The following is a 14636-nucleotide window of genomic DNA, read 5'->3' as shown; positions in this document are numbered from 1 at the left end:
TTTTACCAGGCCCCTTGAAAAAGCTCATTTTCACATTACTCAGGCTTCATTATGCTAAATCAATATTCGTTTAGTCACTGGGGTTATTGACATATTTTAAAATAAAAGTATACCCTTCAGCTACTGCACTCATTACAGGTAATTTGTCTTGTCAGAGAGCAGGGAATATTATCCTAGTCTTTCAGGCCTGACAGCCCATGGAAATACCTCCCCATGGTTACAACTGTAAATAATTTTAAGGTAAAATATTGAAAAATCAATGACTGTTTCCTGCAATCTGTCACAAACAAATCAATCATCATCTGTACTGCCAGAGAGTATGATTTGAAGGAGATGGGAGCAGATGTAATTCTTGGCTGGAATCTCTCATTTCAAAATCACTTCACATAATGGTGTCATCATTTAAACACTTAACACTCAGTGCGACTGCCACTGGGACATCGGGTTGGACAAAACCACAAGGAAGAGGAGGAGAACATGCCGTCACTATTGTGTTAACAAACACAGACTCCAAACGGTCGCTGTGCTAGCATGTTTCAGGCAAAAGCAGTTCTACCTGCCCCATCACAGTTCTAAATTAGTCAAGGCTGTTTTGCCATGTTCTGAGGTTCAGTACGTCAGCCCAGGACTGTAATTTTATTCTCTAAAGCACACAAACCTTTTCAAAGTTCCCTAAAGATAATGAAAATCAGAAAAAAATAAAAGACATTTAGGTTGCAGATGATCCAAAATTCTGTCTATATATAACAGACCAAAAAAATGGGATTACAGATGTTAAGACCACATATTCACTGATATTTTTAAAGCCACAGTAATAACTCAAGTGTACAAGATGTAAAAGTTGGTCACGACCATAACACACTGAATTGTTTCTGCAAATGTACACTGTTTCTACTACTTAATATTACCTTTGTTTCCTATACTACTACATCTCAGTGGCTCTCTTTGCAGCTTATTCTTCTCTACGTAGGTAGGTAAACAGGCATGATTAAAAGAATCTGAAATTAGTGTCTCTCCCCTGCTGTGTTCAGTGCAAACAATATTCAACTCACATGTAAGGAATTCCCTTCCTGAAGTCTTTTGTTTTTAAATGTACACTAGTTCCTTTAACGGAAGAAATGACTTTTGTTGCCACATTTTTATCAATTTCATAATTATGTAATTAAACATCATGAAGCCCTTTATCGTTTTATTACTATTACTTCCTAGATAAAGCTTGGAGCCAGATACTCTTAATAACGAGAAAAGCATACAGATATAAGCTGCTAAATCCCATTACACAATTTAAGCCTGGACATACGTTCATAGACATAGTAATTGATCATTTATAAAAGAGTTATACTCTGTTCTTAATTTCACCTGCCTAGTCAACATGGCACGACACCATCAGAAAATAGAAACAAAGTGAATCCAGTAGTAGTTCCCCAAGAAATCAGACCGAATCATCTGTGTTCTTAACATTTAGTCTGGGGCAATAAAAAGGTACCAGGATAAATTATCCCAGACCTCATCATCTGCAAGAAAAACCCAGGCTTCCACGGCACTGGAATCCAACAGCTGTGGAGTATTGCGGGGTATGGAGCAAGTGGAGCTGGTGGGAGGAAGAAAAAAAAAAAAGTGCAGTGCCCATGGTCTTGGACTGCATGGAAAACAGAAAAGGAACGGAGGCCCTGACTCAGGAAGACAGCTTCTGAGCTTGGGTTACCCAGAAACCCTCAAGCTGGGCCCAGCTGGTGCCAGCCCAGGCTTCTCCAGGGATAGTGGCTAGGCTTTGCAGTGACTCGCCCAACAGAGACCACATCTTCCAACACATCCCAACCCTCCCCAGGGCAGGCAGCAGGGAAACAGGACAGGACGGTTCCACATCGTGCTAACTGCAGGCCAGTCGGCCACCAACTCCAATGACATCCACCTCACCCCGTGCAGGACAGCAGCACAGACCTCATTCTCAGAAAGAAGCTATTTTAAGGGAGCTGAGTATGCCTAAGTGATATTTCTCAGCTCTCCAAAAGCGGTCCCTTAGCCCTGAGAGAAGCAGGCTCAAAAACCCAGCTGAGGAACATAAGACAGTTTTCCTGATCTGAAACGTGAAGGAATCTCTGTGCGCTGGACAAAGCTGCTGCACTGTGTGCTACAGGCTCGGGGTTACAGAGATAACATTACCTGCCACTCTTCAGGCTCTGCTCCTTCCGCCTGCCGGGCCAGCAACTTCACTACCAACTACAAGGCTCCTAAGGAGAAAAACCACAGTCAGCTGCAGCGTTCCTGTCACTTCCTTCCTTCACAGAATTACAATTTAATTATCAACACCTCGATTGATTTTATTCCTGCATGATAACATTTCTCCAAAGAGCACACTTTAGCTATTTCCACCAGAGAACATTTAGTACAACCTTCTCAATTAATCAACCATAAACCATTACTGCAAAAGCACATCTTCAGAGTTTCAAAGGAGCGGGGACCCTCCCACCAACGTCTGTATTATAGAGGAGGAAGATCTGCGTTGAAATACACTTGAATACTTCTAATATATCTGAAACATGAATCTTAATAGATCTGACTGGCAACAGATGTAAAAGGCAACTAATCTGCATACATGTTTAGCTTTTTTCTTATATTTTCTCTTAGGACGCCAAAAAAAAAAAAATCAAAACAAAACAAAACCCAAAAGCCTAGATCTTCTTCCACTGTAAATTCAGTAACTCCACACATGGTTTAAAAGCAAAAACGACAAACTAAGCTTGAAGGCAAACAAAGGGAAATCAGCTCCCTGCTGCCGGGCTTCTTCCCTTCTGCCCTGGTTTTCTAACGCACTGGGACACGGCAGCTCAGGTCACACACCCTCCCGTAGCTCCCAGGCACTAGAAGAGGAACCCGAGGTTGTGCCTCCCAAGCCACCCTGTGTGCCCTCACGTTGAGTCACCGCAACGCTGGAAGCCCGGGTCCTGTTGGAGGCCTTGCTGACCGCGGCTGCCTTCCGGGAACTCAGCTGCTTCTCTGGCCTTTCCACCATTGTTTTGACTCAACAAAATGCTCTGGGTCAGAGACTGGGTCCTCGCCCTGCCAGGACCCATCCCTAAGACAGCACACAATTTCTGCAAAAATCATTGTCTCACAGTTCTTCTTGCCGGCTTGTATTCAGCAGCCCCTACCTCGATGGAGAATGGAAAGTTTCACATATGCCCATATGTTCTTTGTCATTAAAGCAGTTTGCTACCTGTGACTGGAGCTGCTAGTCTCACTAAACCCATTCTTTTTTTTTTTTTTTTTAAATTATATAACAGAAATAAATTTCATGTATTTCATATATACATTTTAAGAACATAATGATACTTCCCACCTTACCCTACCTCCCTTCCTCACAGAATTCACTGTTAAAAGAACTAGGAAATACTCTGGTTTCTCTTCAGATGGTGTCAACCTTTCACCTTCTGAAAGAGCTAGGAAACTGAAAGAATTCAAAACTGTGACTTAGTATAAATGAATGATTTCCCTAATTAAGGCTATTTCTATGAAATCATATAACCTGTCTTGATTTTTATTTAAAAAAAACACAGTTTATATATTTTATTACCCAGTGATATCATTAAAAATAAATCATTTAATGTAATCCCAGGATAAATGATCATTAAAAAGAAATAAATTACTCAGTGACATTCCATGAACTGAAAATTTTCCTATTCAGTGCACCTTTCTCTAAAGCCAGTGTCACAATGCTCCCCAGCAACGGCCTGAGTGACAGTCTGTGCTGTGTGCACAGCAGTGCTGGGCTGCAACTAACACTGTGGCTGTGCCAGGGTCCCCGCACGCGCCAACACACCCACCTCACTTGCAGCTGAGCCTTGGGACGAAACAGGACAGATTCCGGCCGACGTGGGGGAGCCCCACAGTTCAGGAGCGAACTTAGCTGGGCACATCCAAGCGTACTATCGACGCATCATATTTATCACCTGCACAGAGAATGGAAATGACTCTGTTTAAGGAAACACAGATGAATAGTCATACTTTTGGGATATTACATGTGACTAGCTAATCTAATTTCCTCTAAGGTATCACTCCACATTATGGCAAATAAACAAATCAAAGCTGTATCAAGGTAAGGAATATCATTAGCCTGAGAAAAGACTAGAAAAATGGATTACGTAAATGACAACTGCAGGAGAAAATTACATTCCCTTCTCCTGAACAAATGTTAGGTGCATCCTTAATAATAAAGACTTAAACTTGGACTACATTAGAATATACCGGTTTTCAATTTTGAAGCATCTAAGTTAATATGCCAAGATAAATTGGTGCTTCGGTATAATGCCGCTTTGAAAACACTGCACATTTATCCAGAAGTAAATCCTTAGTGGCACACTTCAGAGCAGTGCTGTTTCAGTGCTATGAACTCAAACCAGAGTCCTTACTGAAAAAGGAAAAAAAAAATTGCCTACATTTTACATGTTCTTATAGTTGCATCAGCTGCTATTCTATTTGGAGAACATGCTTTCTACAAAACAGCTACAAATATATCTAAAAAGGCATTAAAAAAAATACAGGTGGCAACACAATGCAGAAACTGAAGAGAAACACAAAGACTGAGAAGGTACCACTTAAAATACAATGAGTTACACGCAGAGTTAAAAACAAGGTTTCAAAGCATTGCAGTTGTTTGTACACATTCAATTCACTCAGTATTATATGATTTCATTCACTTCCGTGTGTCAACTGAGGGACGTTTAAACGTGCCCTCAGATTTCTAGAGTGTATAATCATTTGTTGTTTTTCACTAAAATGGATAATATGTACTTGGCTCATGTCCCTGCTTCATCTCTTTTAACACAGTATATCAAATGTGAAAATAACACATGGATAATAGCATAAAGACAGTGATCACAGATGCCAGAAGGGAAAAAAAAATGTTTAGGGGGGGACGTGGGGAATACAGCGATTATCTCAAAATTAACGCTCTTGTTTTAGTTTCAGCAAACAAATCTAAATAAGTCTCTCTTTGATTTCAGTTTACCATGTAATTCTAACCAGCTAATTAGCCTTGGAGTCAGGAATGAGCTGTGACTCTGCACCTGGCTCTCTGGATCATACGCCTTTGCCCTCGTCCATTTCCTCTTTCTACCAGGAGTTTTCATATTCAAGAAAAACACTCATCACACACGCGCACACTGATGACAGACACGCAGCTTCCAGGCAGTCCTGAGCTGCAAGGTGGAGGCGGGCTGGGAACTGAATGTAACACTTATGTTAAAGGCTATGGGAGCCTGCCGAAGTCCAAGGTGAGGTAATCAAGAACATCTGTCTCGTTTGTGTTTGCACCCAAAGATCAGGAGTAAAGGGCAGTGATCTTTTCAGGTCACCCAGGTTAGGATTCAGAGGTTCAATGTCCTGTCTTTACTTGCTCATCAACCTCAAGTGACAGAAGAACACTTGGGAAGAAATCAAGAGCTTGCCATGTGTAGATATGTGTGTGTATATATCTGTATGTACACACACACACACACACACACACACAAGCATTCCATAAACACTACAGCTAAGTCCATGAGGATCCGATCAAGAAATCACTGCAGATCATTAAGACATTCCAGGAGACTGTCTGTCTTCTGAAAACGTGAAGTGACGTAAATGTGCCTGATATTTACCCCCTTTTTTTGCTGTTCTATTCCTGAGCCTGAACATTAGGCACGCCTTCCTCTGCAGATTTATTTGGGACACTAATAAACATTTGCTTAATAATACGCTGCTCTGTTCTACGCCTTTCTTTCGTAATTAGAAACTATTATTCCACGGAGGTCGAGCACAAAGGAAGCCGCCACCAGGCACTGCCAAAAAGCCACAAGTAGTCTCTTGGTGCATGCCAGAACACTTCACATTAAACCGTCATTCCTCTCGCAAACTTCTGTTGCCAAAGCACTGGTGAAGCCTGGAAGCTCAAAGGCAGGCTTCAAGGGCTATTAAAAACCTCCAAAAACAAAACTGTACCGAAAGAAAAAAAATACGCCGCCCCTCTTATGTCACCATTTATAGACAACATTTTCTCAGGATCTTAATTAAGATAACGATGCACACCTGTGTCAACATTCGCTGGCAAGACAGCCTTATCAATCATAATCCTTTAAGTACACTCCAAAGCAGCACCCGAGATATGGCAGAGGCAACCCGCTCCCTTCCCTGGTGCTGCGTGTCTCTCCCACAAGAATGACGGGAGCTTTAACATTCAGCAGATCCACTTTTATGAGTCCTGAAAGTTTTGGCTGTAAACAGCTATTACACTCAACAAACAGGAATGTAGCCTCTCTCTGCACTGGAGTGAAACAGGGACACAGCTGTGCAGCCTGAACTTGAAAAGCGGGCTCTCTGACCACGTCCCGGTCTTCTTTCAAAAGCTTTGCATTTTTAAGAGGAAGGCACCAGGAGCTGGGCAAACCACCACACACCATAAAAACTCTCACTGAGATTGCTTTCAAATGGATTTTTAATAGTCCTACTGTTTAAAAAAAAAAAAAGACAACTGTCAGAGCAAGCCTAACCCTGAAAAAGATTAGGCAGAAGAGTGTAAGAAAAGAGAAGGGGGAAAAAAAAATCCTGTGGTCACCTGGGATGCCACCTCTGCAGGTGGAGAAGGAGCTACGGTGACCACAGATGGCCCTGAACAGAAACCCTGAAGAACAGGAAGGGAAAAGGGGTGCAGAGCGGAGCGCACCGCCAACAGAGAGCAAACCGGGAGCTGGTGTCTGCTGGAAATGCGCAGGAAACCCGCCGGGGCGCTCTCCCAACACGCAGCCCTCGCAGTTAGCTCCCCCTACCTCAGGCGGGGCGCGCGGCCGGCCGTGGCCAGCGGAGCAGCGCAGCCATCAATGTGCAAATAAAGCAGAAAATAGAGACATCCTTAAGAAATGAGTCTTAAATTTGACGTAGAGCGGAGGTGACAACCACGGCAACGGAACCATAAATTGTAAATGCTTCAATATCTTGCGAGATTCTCTCTCCAGTCCTTGACAACCCAAAAAGGAAACCAGGAATAGGAAAGGCAGGAAAAGGACCGGGGCGGGCTGGGGATGGAGGGGGTGGGTGGGGGGAGCACCAGGCTGGCAGCCCCGGGTGGCAGATGATGTAAAGAGGATGTCTGCGTGACAGACTCCGAGGCTCGGAGCCACACACCTCCACGGCTGCGTTGCACGAGCCACGTCGGCCCGCCTCACACACAGCCCAGCGGGTGGGAGGAGAGGAGCGACCCACGCAATCCCGTCCGGCACGGCGCCTCCGGGGGAGGCCGATACTCCACACTGGCTCCACGTGCGCCCGTGGGGTCTAAGATGGGGTGGGGGGGCTGTCCTGAGGCGTCCATCCGGTGCGCAAAGGGCCGCGGCTCGAGGGGCGGGAAGGCCGACGACGTGGCAGCGGGCAGCGGGCTCGGGTCGGGGGCGCTCACCTCTGCTTGGCGACGCGGACGCGCGGGCCGCGGACGCTCCCTCGTGGCTGGCGCGAGCCCCCGGCGGGCGGCGCACGCGGGCCGTTCCCGACCGTTAGCGCGCGGGGCTGCGGCGGCAGCGGGCGGAGCCGAGGGCGGGCACTGAGGGGCGGCGGGACCGCGAGAGGAGGAAGGGAAGCGAGCAGGGCGGGGACGCTCCCGGGCGCTCCGTGCCAACGACCCCGGGCCTACTCGATGCAGAGGCGCGGGAGGCCGCCGCTGCTGCTGCTGCTGCTGCTGGCTGGGCTCGAAGCTCCCCCCCCCACGTTAGCGCGGTCCGGGCCGCTCCGCCGCTCTCCAGTCTGGGCCCGCTTAGCGAAGCCCCCCTCGGCCCTAAGGTCCCCGGCACCGCCGCAGCCGCCGGCTTCCCGTCTCCATGACAATAGCGCCGCCGAAGCCCCACCCCGCTCCGCCTCTCGGGCGCTGGGACTCCGAGGGAGACAGGTCCAGGCGCTGGGGGAGGTGGAGCCAGAAGCATCCAGCGTCCAATCCTAGGTGAAGGGGGGAAAAGGACTGGGCGGACCCACAGGCTCTCCGGGAATGCAGCCGGCCTGGGTGAGTCCGCTGGGCGGGACCTGGGCGCCCGGGCGCTGGCGGGAGGGGAGGAGCCGGCGCGCGTGCGTGCAGGCGCGGCGCCCAGCCAGTGCCAGTGGGCTGGGTGGTATGCGGGGGGCTGGAGCTGAGCGAGGAAAGTGAGTCTCGCCCGTCGAAGGAACTTGGTGGACAGTTAGGCTTGGAGGTTGAGCATGACTCCAACTGTAGAAGGTCACCAAGTCCCTGCTGGACGGGCCCAACGCGGGGCCAGCCCCTGTCCCAGTTCACCAGCGCCCCTGCCTGTCCCCGCGCGTCAGTGACTTGCGTCGGCGGGAGGCACAGAAGCCGCGACAGGCTTTGTCTCGTATGCTGTGTGGCAGCAGCGGGAAGGGGTCCTTGGCCGTGACTCAGTGGTGTGTGTGTGTCTCTGTGTGTGGTTTGCCTCGCCAGCGCCTTGCTGAACAAACAGTGGCTGGGTTGGGCACTGCTCAGCCGACTGTTTGCAGAGGCGCTTGGGCGGGTGTGAGTGTGCGTGCTAGGGGGAAGGCGTCTTTAGTTGAACAAAAGGGACGGGGGCCCTCACCTAGCACCACCACGGACCTGGTGGGGCCAGCTGCCCAAGGAGAAACCCGGAGAAAGAAGCTGCGAGGCGTGGGAGGTGGGGGCAGTGAGGGGTATGGGGGCGGTCGGGACCTAGGCACAGAGAGCGCGCCTGTTCTTCCCACTACTTCTCCACCACAGAAAGGCTATCCTGGTAGTCCCAGACCTCCAGGGTCCCCTCCCTGCTGGCCAGTAGAAGGGGGTGTGGGGAAGGAAGAGCGAGCAGGAGACGCGCCTAGGTCCGAGGCCTGTCTCGCCCACCTGCTGCTGCTGCTGGGGCAGAGGGCAAATCATTCCGAACTCCGTGCACCCCGGACGCAGACATCTCTCCCGGGGACCCGCGTTCTAGATCTCCAGCTCAGCCTCGAACCGTCTGTTTTGGGGGAGAAACCGGAGAGGGGGTGGGCGCCGAACCTCCTGGGAACCCAGCCTCCCCCGCGAATCAGAAAATCCGCTAAGTCCACAATCTGTGAGAAAGGCGCCGAGCGTTTTTTTTTTTTTCGTTCCGAGCGGCGTGCGGCCTCAGCTGCCTTTTGTGCTCCGAAGCGGCCCGGGCCGCTATTGGGGGCCGCTGTGCGTCGGGACTTGCGGCTCCTCCCCGACTTAGCAGGGGAGGAAAGTTGGAAGGGATAGCTGAGCGCCTGGGATGTGATTGTCATCCTGGGGCCGGCGCTCGAGAGTCTGCGAGAAAAGCGAGGGAGAGACCGGGGAGGGGAGGGGGGAGGCTCCAGGGAGGAGGGGAGAGGGGGGCCGCGGAGGAGAGGCGGGCGCTAGGGAGGGGCGAGGGGAGCGCCAGCGAGCGGGAGAAGGAGCCGGGGAGGAAGAGGGTGAGGACGAGTCGCGCCTGGCGGCCGGGTTGGCTGCGGCCGCCCAGAGGCTCTGCCAGTCCTCCCACCGACTACACCCCGGGAAGGAGGAGCTTCAGGCGCGCACAAGGCGTCAGAATCCTCAATTTCCAACTTAGCATCTTGGCAGGACCTTTGCGAAGCCAAAAGCGGAGCCCCCCGGTGCAAAGAGCGAGGGGGGAAAAAAGAGAGAAAGCAGCAAGGGAGGGGAAGGGGGAGGGAAAAAAAGCCCAGCCGGGGCGAGCGAGGCGCGCAGAGGAGCGGACGCGGCGGGCGCAGCCGAAGGCGCGCGGGAAGCCAGCGAGAAAGGCGCCGCGGGCCCGAGAGCCGGGGCCCGAGGAGCGGCGGCCCAGGGCAGCCCAGAGGCTAGGTGCCCTCCCGCTCGCCCTCGCAGGGCGCCGCCCGGCTGGTTGGCGGCCGCAGCGCGGCGCGCCCCATGCCCGTGTGTGGCCATGTCCTACCCGCAGGGCTACTTGTACCAGCCGTCCGCCTCGCTGGCGCTCTACTCGTGCCCGGCGTACAGCACCAGCGTCATCTCGGGGCCCCGCACGGATGAGCTCGGCCGCTCGTCCTCGGGCTCCGCGTTCTCGCCCTACGCTGGCTCCACTGCCTTCACGGCGCCCTCGCCGGGCTACAACTCGCACCTCCAGTACGGCGCCGACCCCGCGGCCGCCGCCGCTGCCGCCTTCTCCTCGTACGTGGTGAGTGAGCGGGACCCGACGCGGTGGGGCGAGAGCGGCCGGGGGCGGGCGAGGGCAGGGACCGCAGGAGGCACAGGCCTAGGCGCCAGCGCCCAGTTCCCCCGCCAAGCTGCGCAGCCCTTGCAAACTTGGGCGATCCTCTGGCTCGGCTTCGCCGGGGCCTCGGACTCAGGAGTTGCTAGGGGAAGGAGTCGCGTCTTGCTCGGATCGCTGAGCTGGCGGGAAGGGTGTTGGGAGGTGGGGGTGGGAGGTCGCGGAGGAGAGAATTTTGCAGTTAAAGGGCAACATTTGGCTCAAAAGTCAGCTCTAGGCTGCTCAGCAAATTTTATGTATTTATTCTATTTTATTTTGACGGTGGAGAGTTTGCCATTTGGGAAAAGTTGCTCAAAAGAAATGGACCCGCAACCTGAGCAGAAGCCTGCTAAATCTATTTAAATGTGTTTGACCTCGCCTTTAATTAATCCTCCAAAATGTTGCAAATCCGTAATCCTATCTTCGCAATCCGATTTGGAGGTATTAAATTTCTGAAAACTCGGCCGAGCTGCGGTGCATCCGGGATTTTTTCGGCCGGGTGCACCTTCTGGAAAAGCGCCGTGGCTTCGATTTGGGATAGCAGTTGTTGGAGGTGGGAGCGCTGGGATAAGAAGGCACAGCTTTTCGTTTGCGATTTTTTTCTTTTTGCCGATTTAATACTAATAATGAAAAGCCTTGACTTCCCTTGGCCTAACCCCCTGTCTTCGCCCAGTGTGCGTGCAGCGCAGAATCACCACCGCTGCCCAGGCCTCTCTCTGTCTGCACCGAGGGCCGCACCACGGTAGCCACTTCTGCTCTTGGGCAATGGATGTGTCCCGGCAGACTGGGGTCTGATCAGGGTGATGCCGAGTCCTGCACAGCTTCTGGGGCTGGGGAAGGGCAGGACTCCGAATTGGGTTACCCCCGACTGCCTTCTAACGAGGGGGAGGGGTTTCTCTTGTGTCTGAACCAGGGCAAGCCCTGCCTCCCCTCCCCTTCAGGGGGAATCCGGAGTTTGGGCCTCATTTGCCCGCAGACCCCCTGGGTGCAGCCCAACTGTGGCTTCCAAGGTCCGGGACGCTCACCTCCTCTTTGCCTGTCCCCCCTCCTCCCCTGCCCCCCACCACAGGGCTCTCCCTACGACCACACGCCCGGCATGGCCGGCTCCCTGGGCTATCACCCATATGCAGCGCCCCTGGGCTCCTACCCATACGGGGATCCCGCATACCGGAAGAACGCCACGCGGGACGCCACCGCCACGCTCAAGGCCTGGCTCAACGAGCACCGCAAGAACCCCTACCCCACCAAGGGCGAGAAGATCATGCTGGCCATCATCACCAAGATGACCCTCACCCAGGTGTCCACCTGGTTCGCCAACGCGCGCCGGCGCCTCAAGAAGGAGAACAAGATGACGTGGACGCCGCGGAACCGCAGTGAGGACGAGGAGGAGGAGGAGAACATTGACCTCGAGAAGAACGATGAGGACGAGCCCCAGAAGGCCGAGGACAAGGGCGACCCTGAGGGTCTCGAAGCAGGTTGGTGGATGCAGGGAAGAGTATGGTGAGCGGGAGTGGGAAAAAAAAAGAAAAGGGAGTCATGGAGGGTACGCACATGGAACCTGGGGATTGGGGACAAGGGTCTTTGCCAACCGCGGGCGGGAGCGTGGGCCACTTTGGCCCCTGCGCCTCTCTGACAGCCTGGGTTTTGCCCCGCAGGAGGAGCGGAGCCAAAGGCGGCTTCGGGCTGCGAGCGGCTGCAGGGGCCGCCCACCCCCGCCGGCAAGGAGACCGAGGGCAGCCTCAGCGACTCGGATTTTAAGGAGCTGCCCTCTGAGGGCCGCCACGACACCCTACCCGTGCCACCCCGCGTCGGTGGGCCCTCTCCAGCCGGTCCCACGGCGGCGCGGCTGGCGGAGGACCCCGCGGCCTCACACTACCCCGCGGGCGCGCCGGCCCCCGGCCCGCATCCAGCTGCGGGAGAGCTGCCCCCGGGACCCGGAGGGCCTTCCTCAGTCATCCACTCGCCGCCGCCACCACCGCCACCGCCACCGCCGCCTGCGGTACTCGCCAAGCCCAAACTGTGGTCTCTGGCAGAGATCGCCACATCCTCGGACAAGGTCAAGGATGGGGGCGGCGGGAGCGAGGGCTCCCCGTGCCCACCGTGCCCCGGGCCGGTAGGCGGGCCAGCCCTGGCGGGCAGCCGTGCGTCACCGGCCCCAACACCATCGCGCTCGCCCTCGGCGCAGTGTCCTTTCCCGGGCGGCACAGTGCTGTCCCGGCCTCTATACTACACCGCGCCCTTCTATCCCGGCTACACGAACTATGGCTCCTTCGGACACCTTCATGGCCATCCAGGGCCCGGGGCAGGCGCCACCAGCGCCCCGGGCTCCCATTTTAATGGATTAAACCAGACGGTGTTGAACCGAGCGGACACTTTGGCTAAAGACCCGAAAATGTTGCGGAGCCCGTCGCAGCTAGACCTGTGCAAAGACTCCCCCTATGAATTGAAGAAAGGTATGTCCGACATTTAACGCGGGCTGCGTGGGTCCTGGACTTTCCTAATTTATTAACAAACATGGCCTTGGCAGTTATTTTTCCATCACTGAGACAGAGAGACAGAGAGAAATAAACTACCCCTCCTATTCAGAAGTTTATAGTTTATGGAGGTGGCTGACATAAAAAAATGTAAACATCTCCACACACCCACACACATACACACACAATGTCTTAACCAACAGAAAAGAAAAAAAAAAAATAAAAAGAAGGATTTGTATTAAATCTATTCTGTATATTTAATGTAGCATTTTTGTATTTAAATTGATAATTCAATATCTTTGAAGTAAATTATAAAATCAAGACACCTGTACAGGCATTTAATGTTTCTTTTTTTGTAATATAAATATATACATTTGTGTTTCCCCCTTGCCCTCCCCGCCAGAAAAAATCTGTTTCACAGTTTAAAAATACAAGTTTAATTTAAATTTTTTACACCTATTGATTTTTTTGTGTGTGGGTATGAGCCTAAAGTATTATTACAGAAAGGAAACAGGTTATACGCTTAGATTTAAAAAGTAAAACAAACAAACAAACAAACAAACAAACTGAGGCCGCCTTTGTAAAATGCAAAATATTTAATTAAAAGAGATTTTAACATATTCAGAGCCACTCATTACTTTTTAGAAGTCTCAATAAACTATCCATTGCCTTGGTCAAAAGGTGCGAACTTGCAACTTTTTTTCCCCCAGAGGTGTGGTGTGACAGGTTCCACGGACCCTCAGGAAGCTGGATGGGGGTGGGTAGCATCCGGAGGGCAGTAGGCTCCTGGGAGCCCAGCCCTGCCCCTCCCCAAATGCGGGTTTGAGTGTCGCTGCTGTGGCTGCCTGGGAGTAGGTTGGACCCTGGAGGAAAAAGAGGGGACCCAAGTGTGTGCCCAGAGGGGAGAAAAGATGGCAGAGCCGACTGGAGACACGCACCAGCCCAGTGCCGTTGCTTAACCTAATTACTTCCAATCAGTGTCGTGTTTTATGCAAAGCGATCAGCTGGTGAACTTTGCTAATGAGTTCGATTTTATGCCGGATTTAGCCCTTATTACTATTTCAAAGGTGCTGCAGGCTCATGTGGGGCGGGGAGAGTTAGGGGGACGCCAAGATGAGAGGGCTTCCCCCAGTCACGGATTTTTTTTTTTCACTCTCCAAAAACCGGGCGTTCTGAGCTGTTCTTTGCATCTGATGGAATAAGGGGACGTCTCATTCGCAATGGGGCGGTGGCAGGCAGCCCCACAGATGCCCTGGCAGTCGCGGGGCTGGGGCCGCGGGATGGGCGAGGGGACGGTTACCCGCTTTGGCAGGTAGGTGTCACACTTGTCTTGGATTTCCAGCCTTCCTGGTGGAGCCGCAGCCGGGAGAGTGGGCGGGGGAGGCGCGGGGAGCGGGGCGGCCGCTGGGTGAGGGGAGGGAGGGCGGGAGAGCAGCCCCCCCAAAGGCTCCCTTCTGCCCATCACCACGGTCTTCTTTCTGGACTTGTGGCCTGCAAAAAGTTAGAGGCTCTTTGCCTAGATAACGAGGCCGCTGCAGACAGGCTCAGGCTTGTCGTCGCTTTAGCGCTTGGCCCAGCTCAGATCCAAGAGTCCCAGTAGCTACCGTAGTATTTTGTAGGTTTTTTTTTTTCGCCGTTATTATTTTTTCTCGTTTTGGCGTCTGCATGTTTCGTCTCCAAATGAAGTGAAGACGCATCTCAACCCTACTTGACGAAGGGGGAGATCGCCCTGCACCCCCAGGCTGGGCTTGGCCGTGGTGCTTGCGTCTCCCATTTTGCGCGCGGGAGACGCAGCCGCTGCCGAGTTTCCCTCCGTGAGAAATTTTCGGTGGTCTGGGCGTGGGGGAGGGGGAGCTGTGACAGCAAAATGATACCCTGGCGAGAGGAATTAATTTACTCTATGAAAACTCAGGCTGGAGCACAGACAATGTGTTTGCACATA

At 52.4% G+C, this 14636-nt stretch overlaps 1 protein-coding gene across 2 annotated transcripts; it reads left to right on the top strand.

Moving 5' to 3' along the window:
* Positions 1-7677: 7677 nt before the first annotated feature.
* On the top strand, positions 7678-13314 carry IRX5 (iroquois homeobox 5). 2 transcript variants are annotated; one of them, XM_058674839.1, is made up of 4 exons: positions 7678-8023; positions 9915-10148; positions 11290-11695; positions 11876-13314. In XM_058674839.1, exons 1-4 carry the CDS (start codon positions 8009-8011, stop codon positions 12688-12690), a joined length of 1470 nt encoding a protein of 489 aa, XP_058530822.1. In that variant the 5' UTR covers positions 7678-8008; the 3' UTR covers positions 12691-13314. The 2 variants fall into 2 exon arrangements, with proteins under 2 accessions (XP_058530822.1, XP_004583911.2); XM_004583854.3 differs by lacking the exon at positions 7678-8023 and having other exon boundaries at positions 9361-10148.
* Positions 13315-14636: the final 1322 nt, after the last annotated feature.

This window comes from Ochotona princeps, chromosome 16 (assembly GCF_030435755.1).
Source record: "Ochotona princeps isolate mOchPri1 chromosome 16, mOchPri1.hap1, whole genome shotgun sequence".
In the NCBI taxonomy this organism is placed as follows: Eukaryota; Metazoa; Chordata; class Mammalia; order Lagomorpha; family Ochotonidae; genus Ochotona; species Ochotona princeps.
The sequence above is the reverse complement of the archived record's forward strand: the minus strand, read 5'-3'. Positions and strand labels throughout refer to the sequence as shown.

Bases quoted from the DNA above. Each gene is read 5' to 3' on its own strand.
- IRX5 (XM_058674839.1), top strand. The intron at 10,149-11,289 runs GTGAGTGAGCGG...CCCCCACCACAG, and splicing joins CCGCCTTCTCCTCGTACGTG to GGCTCTCCCTACGACCACAC. The intron at 11,696-11,875 runs GTTGGTGGATGC...TTTGCCCCGCAG, and splicing joins CCCTGAGGGTCTCGAAGCAG to GAGGAGCGGAGCCAAAGGCG.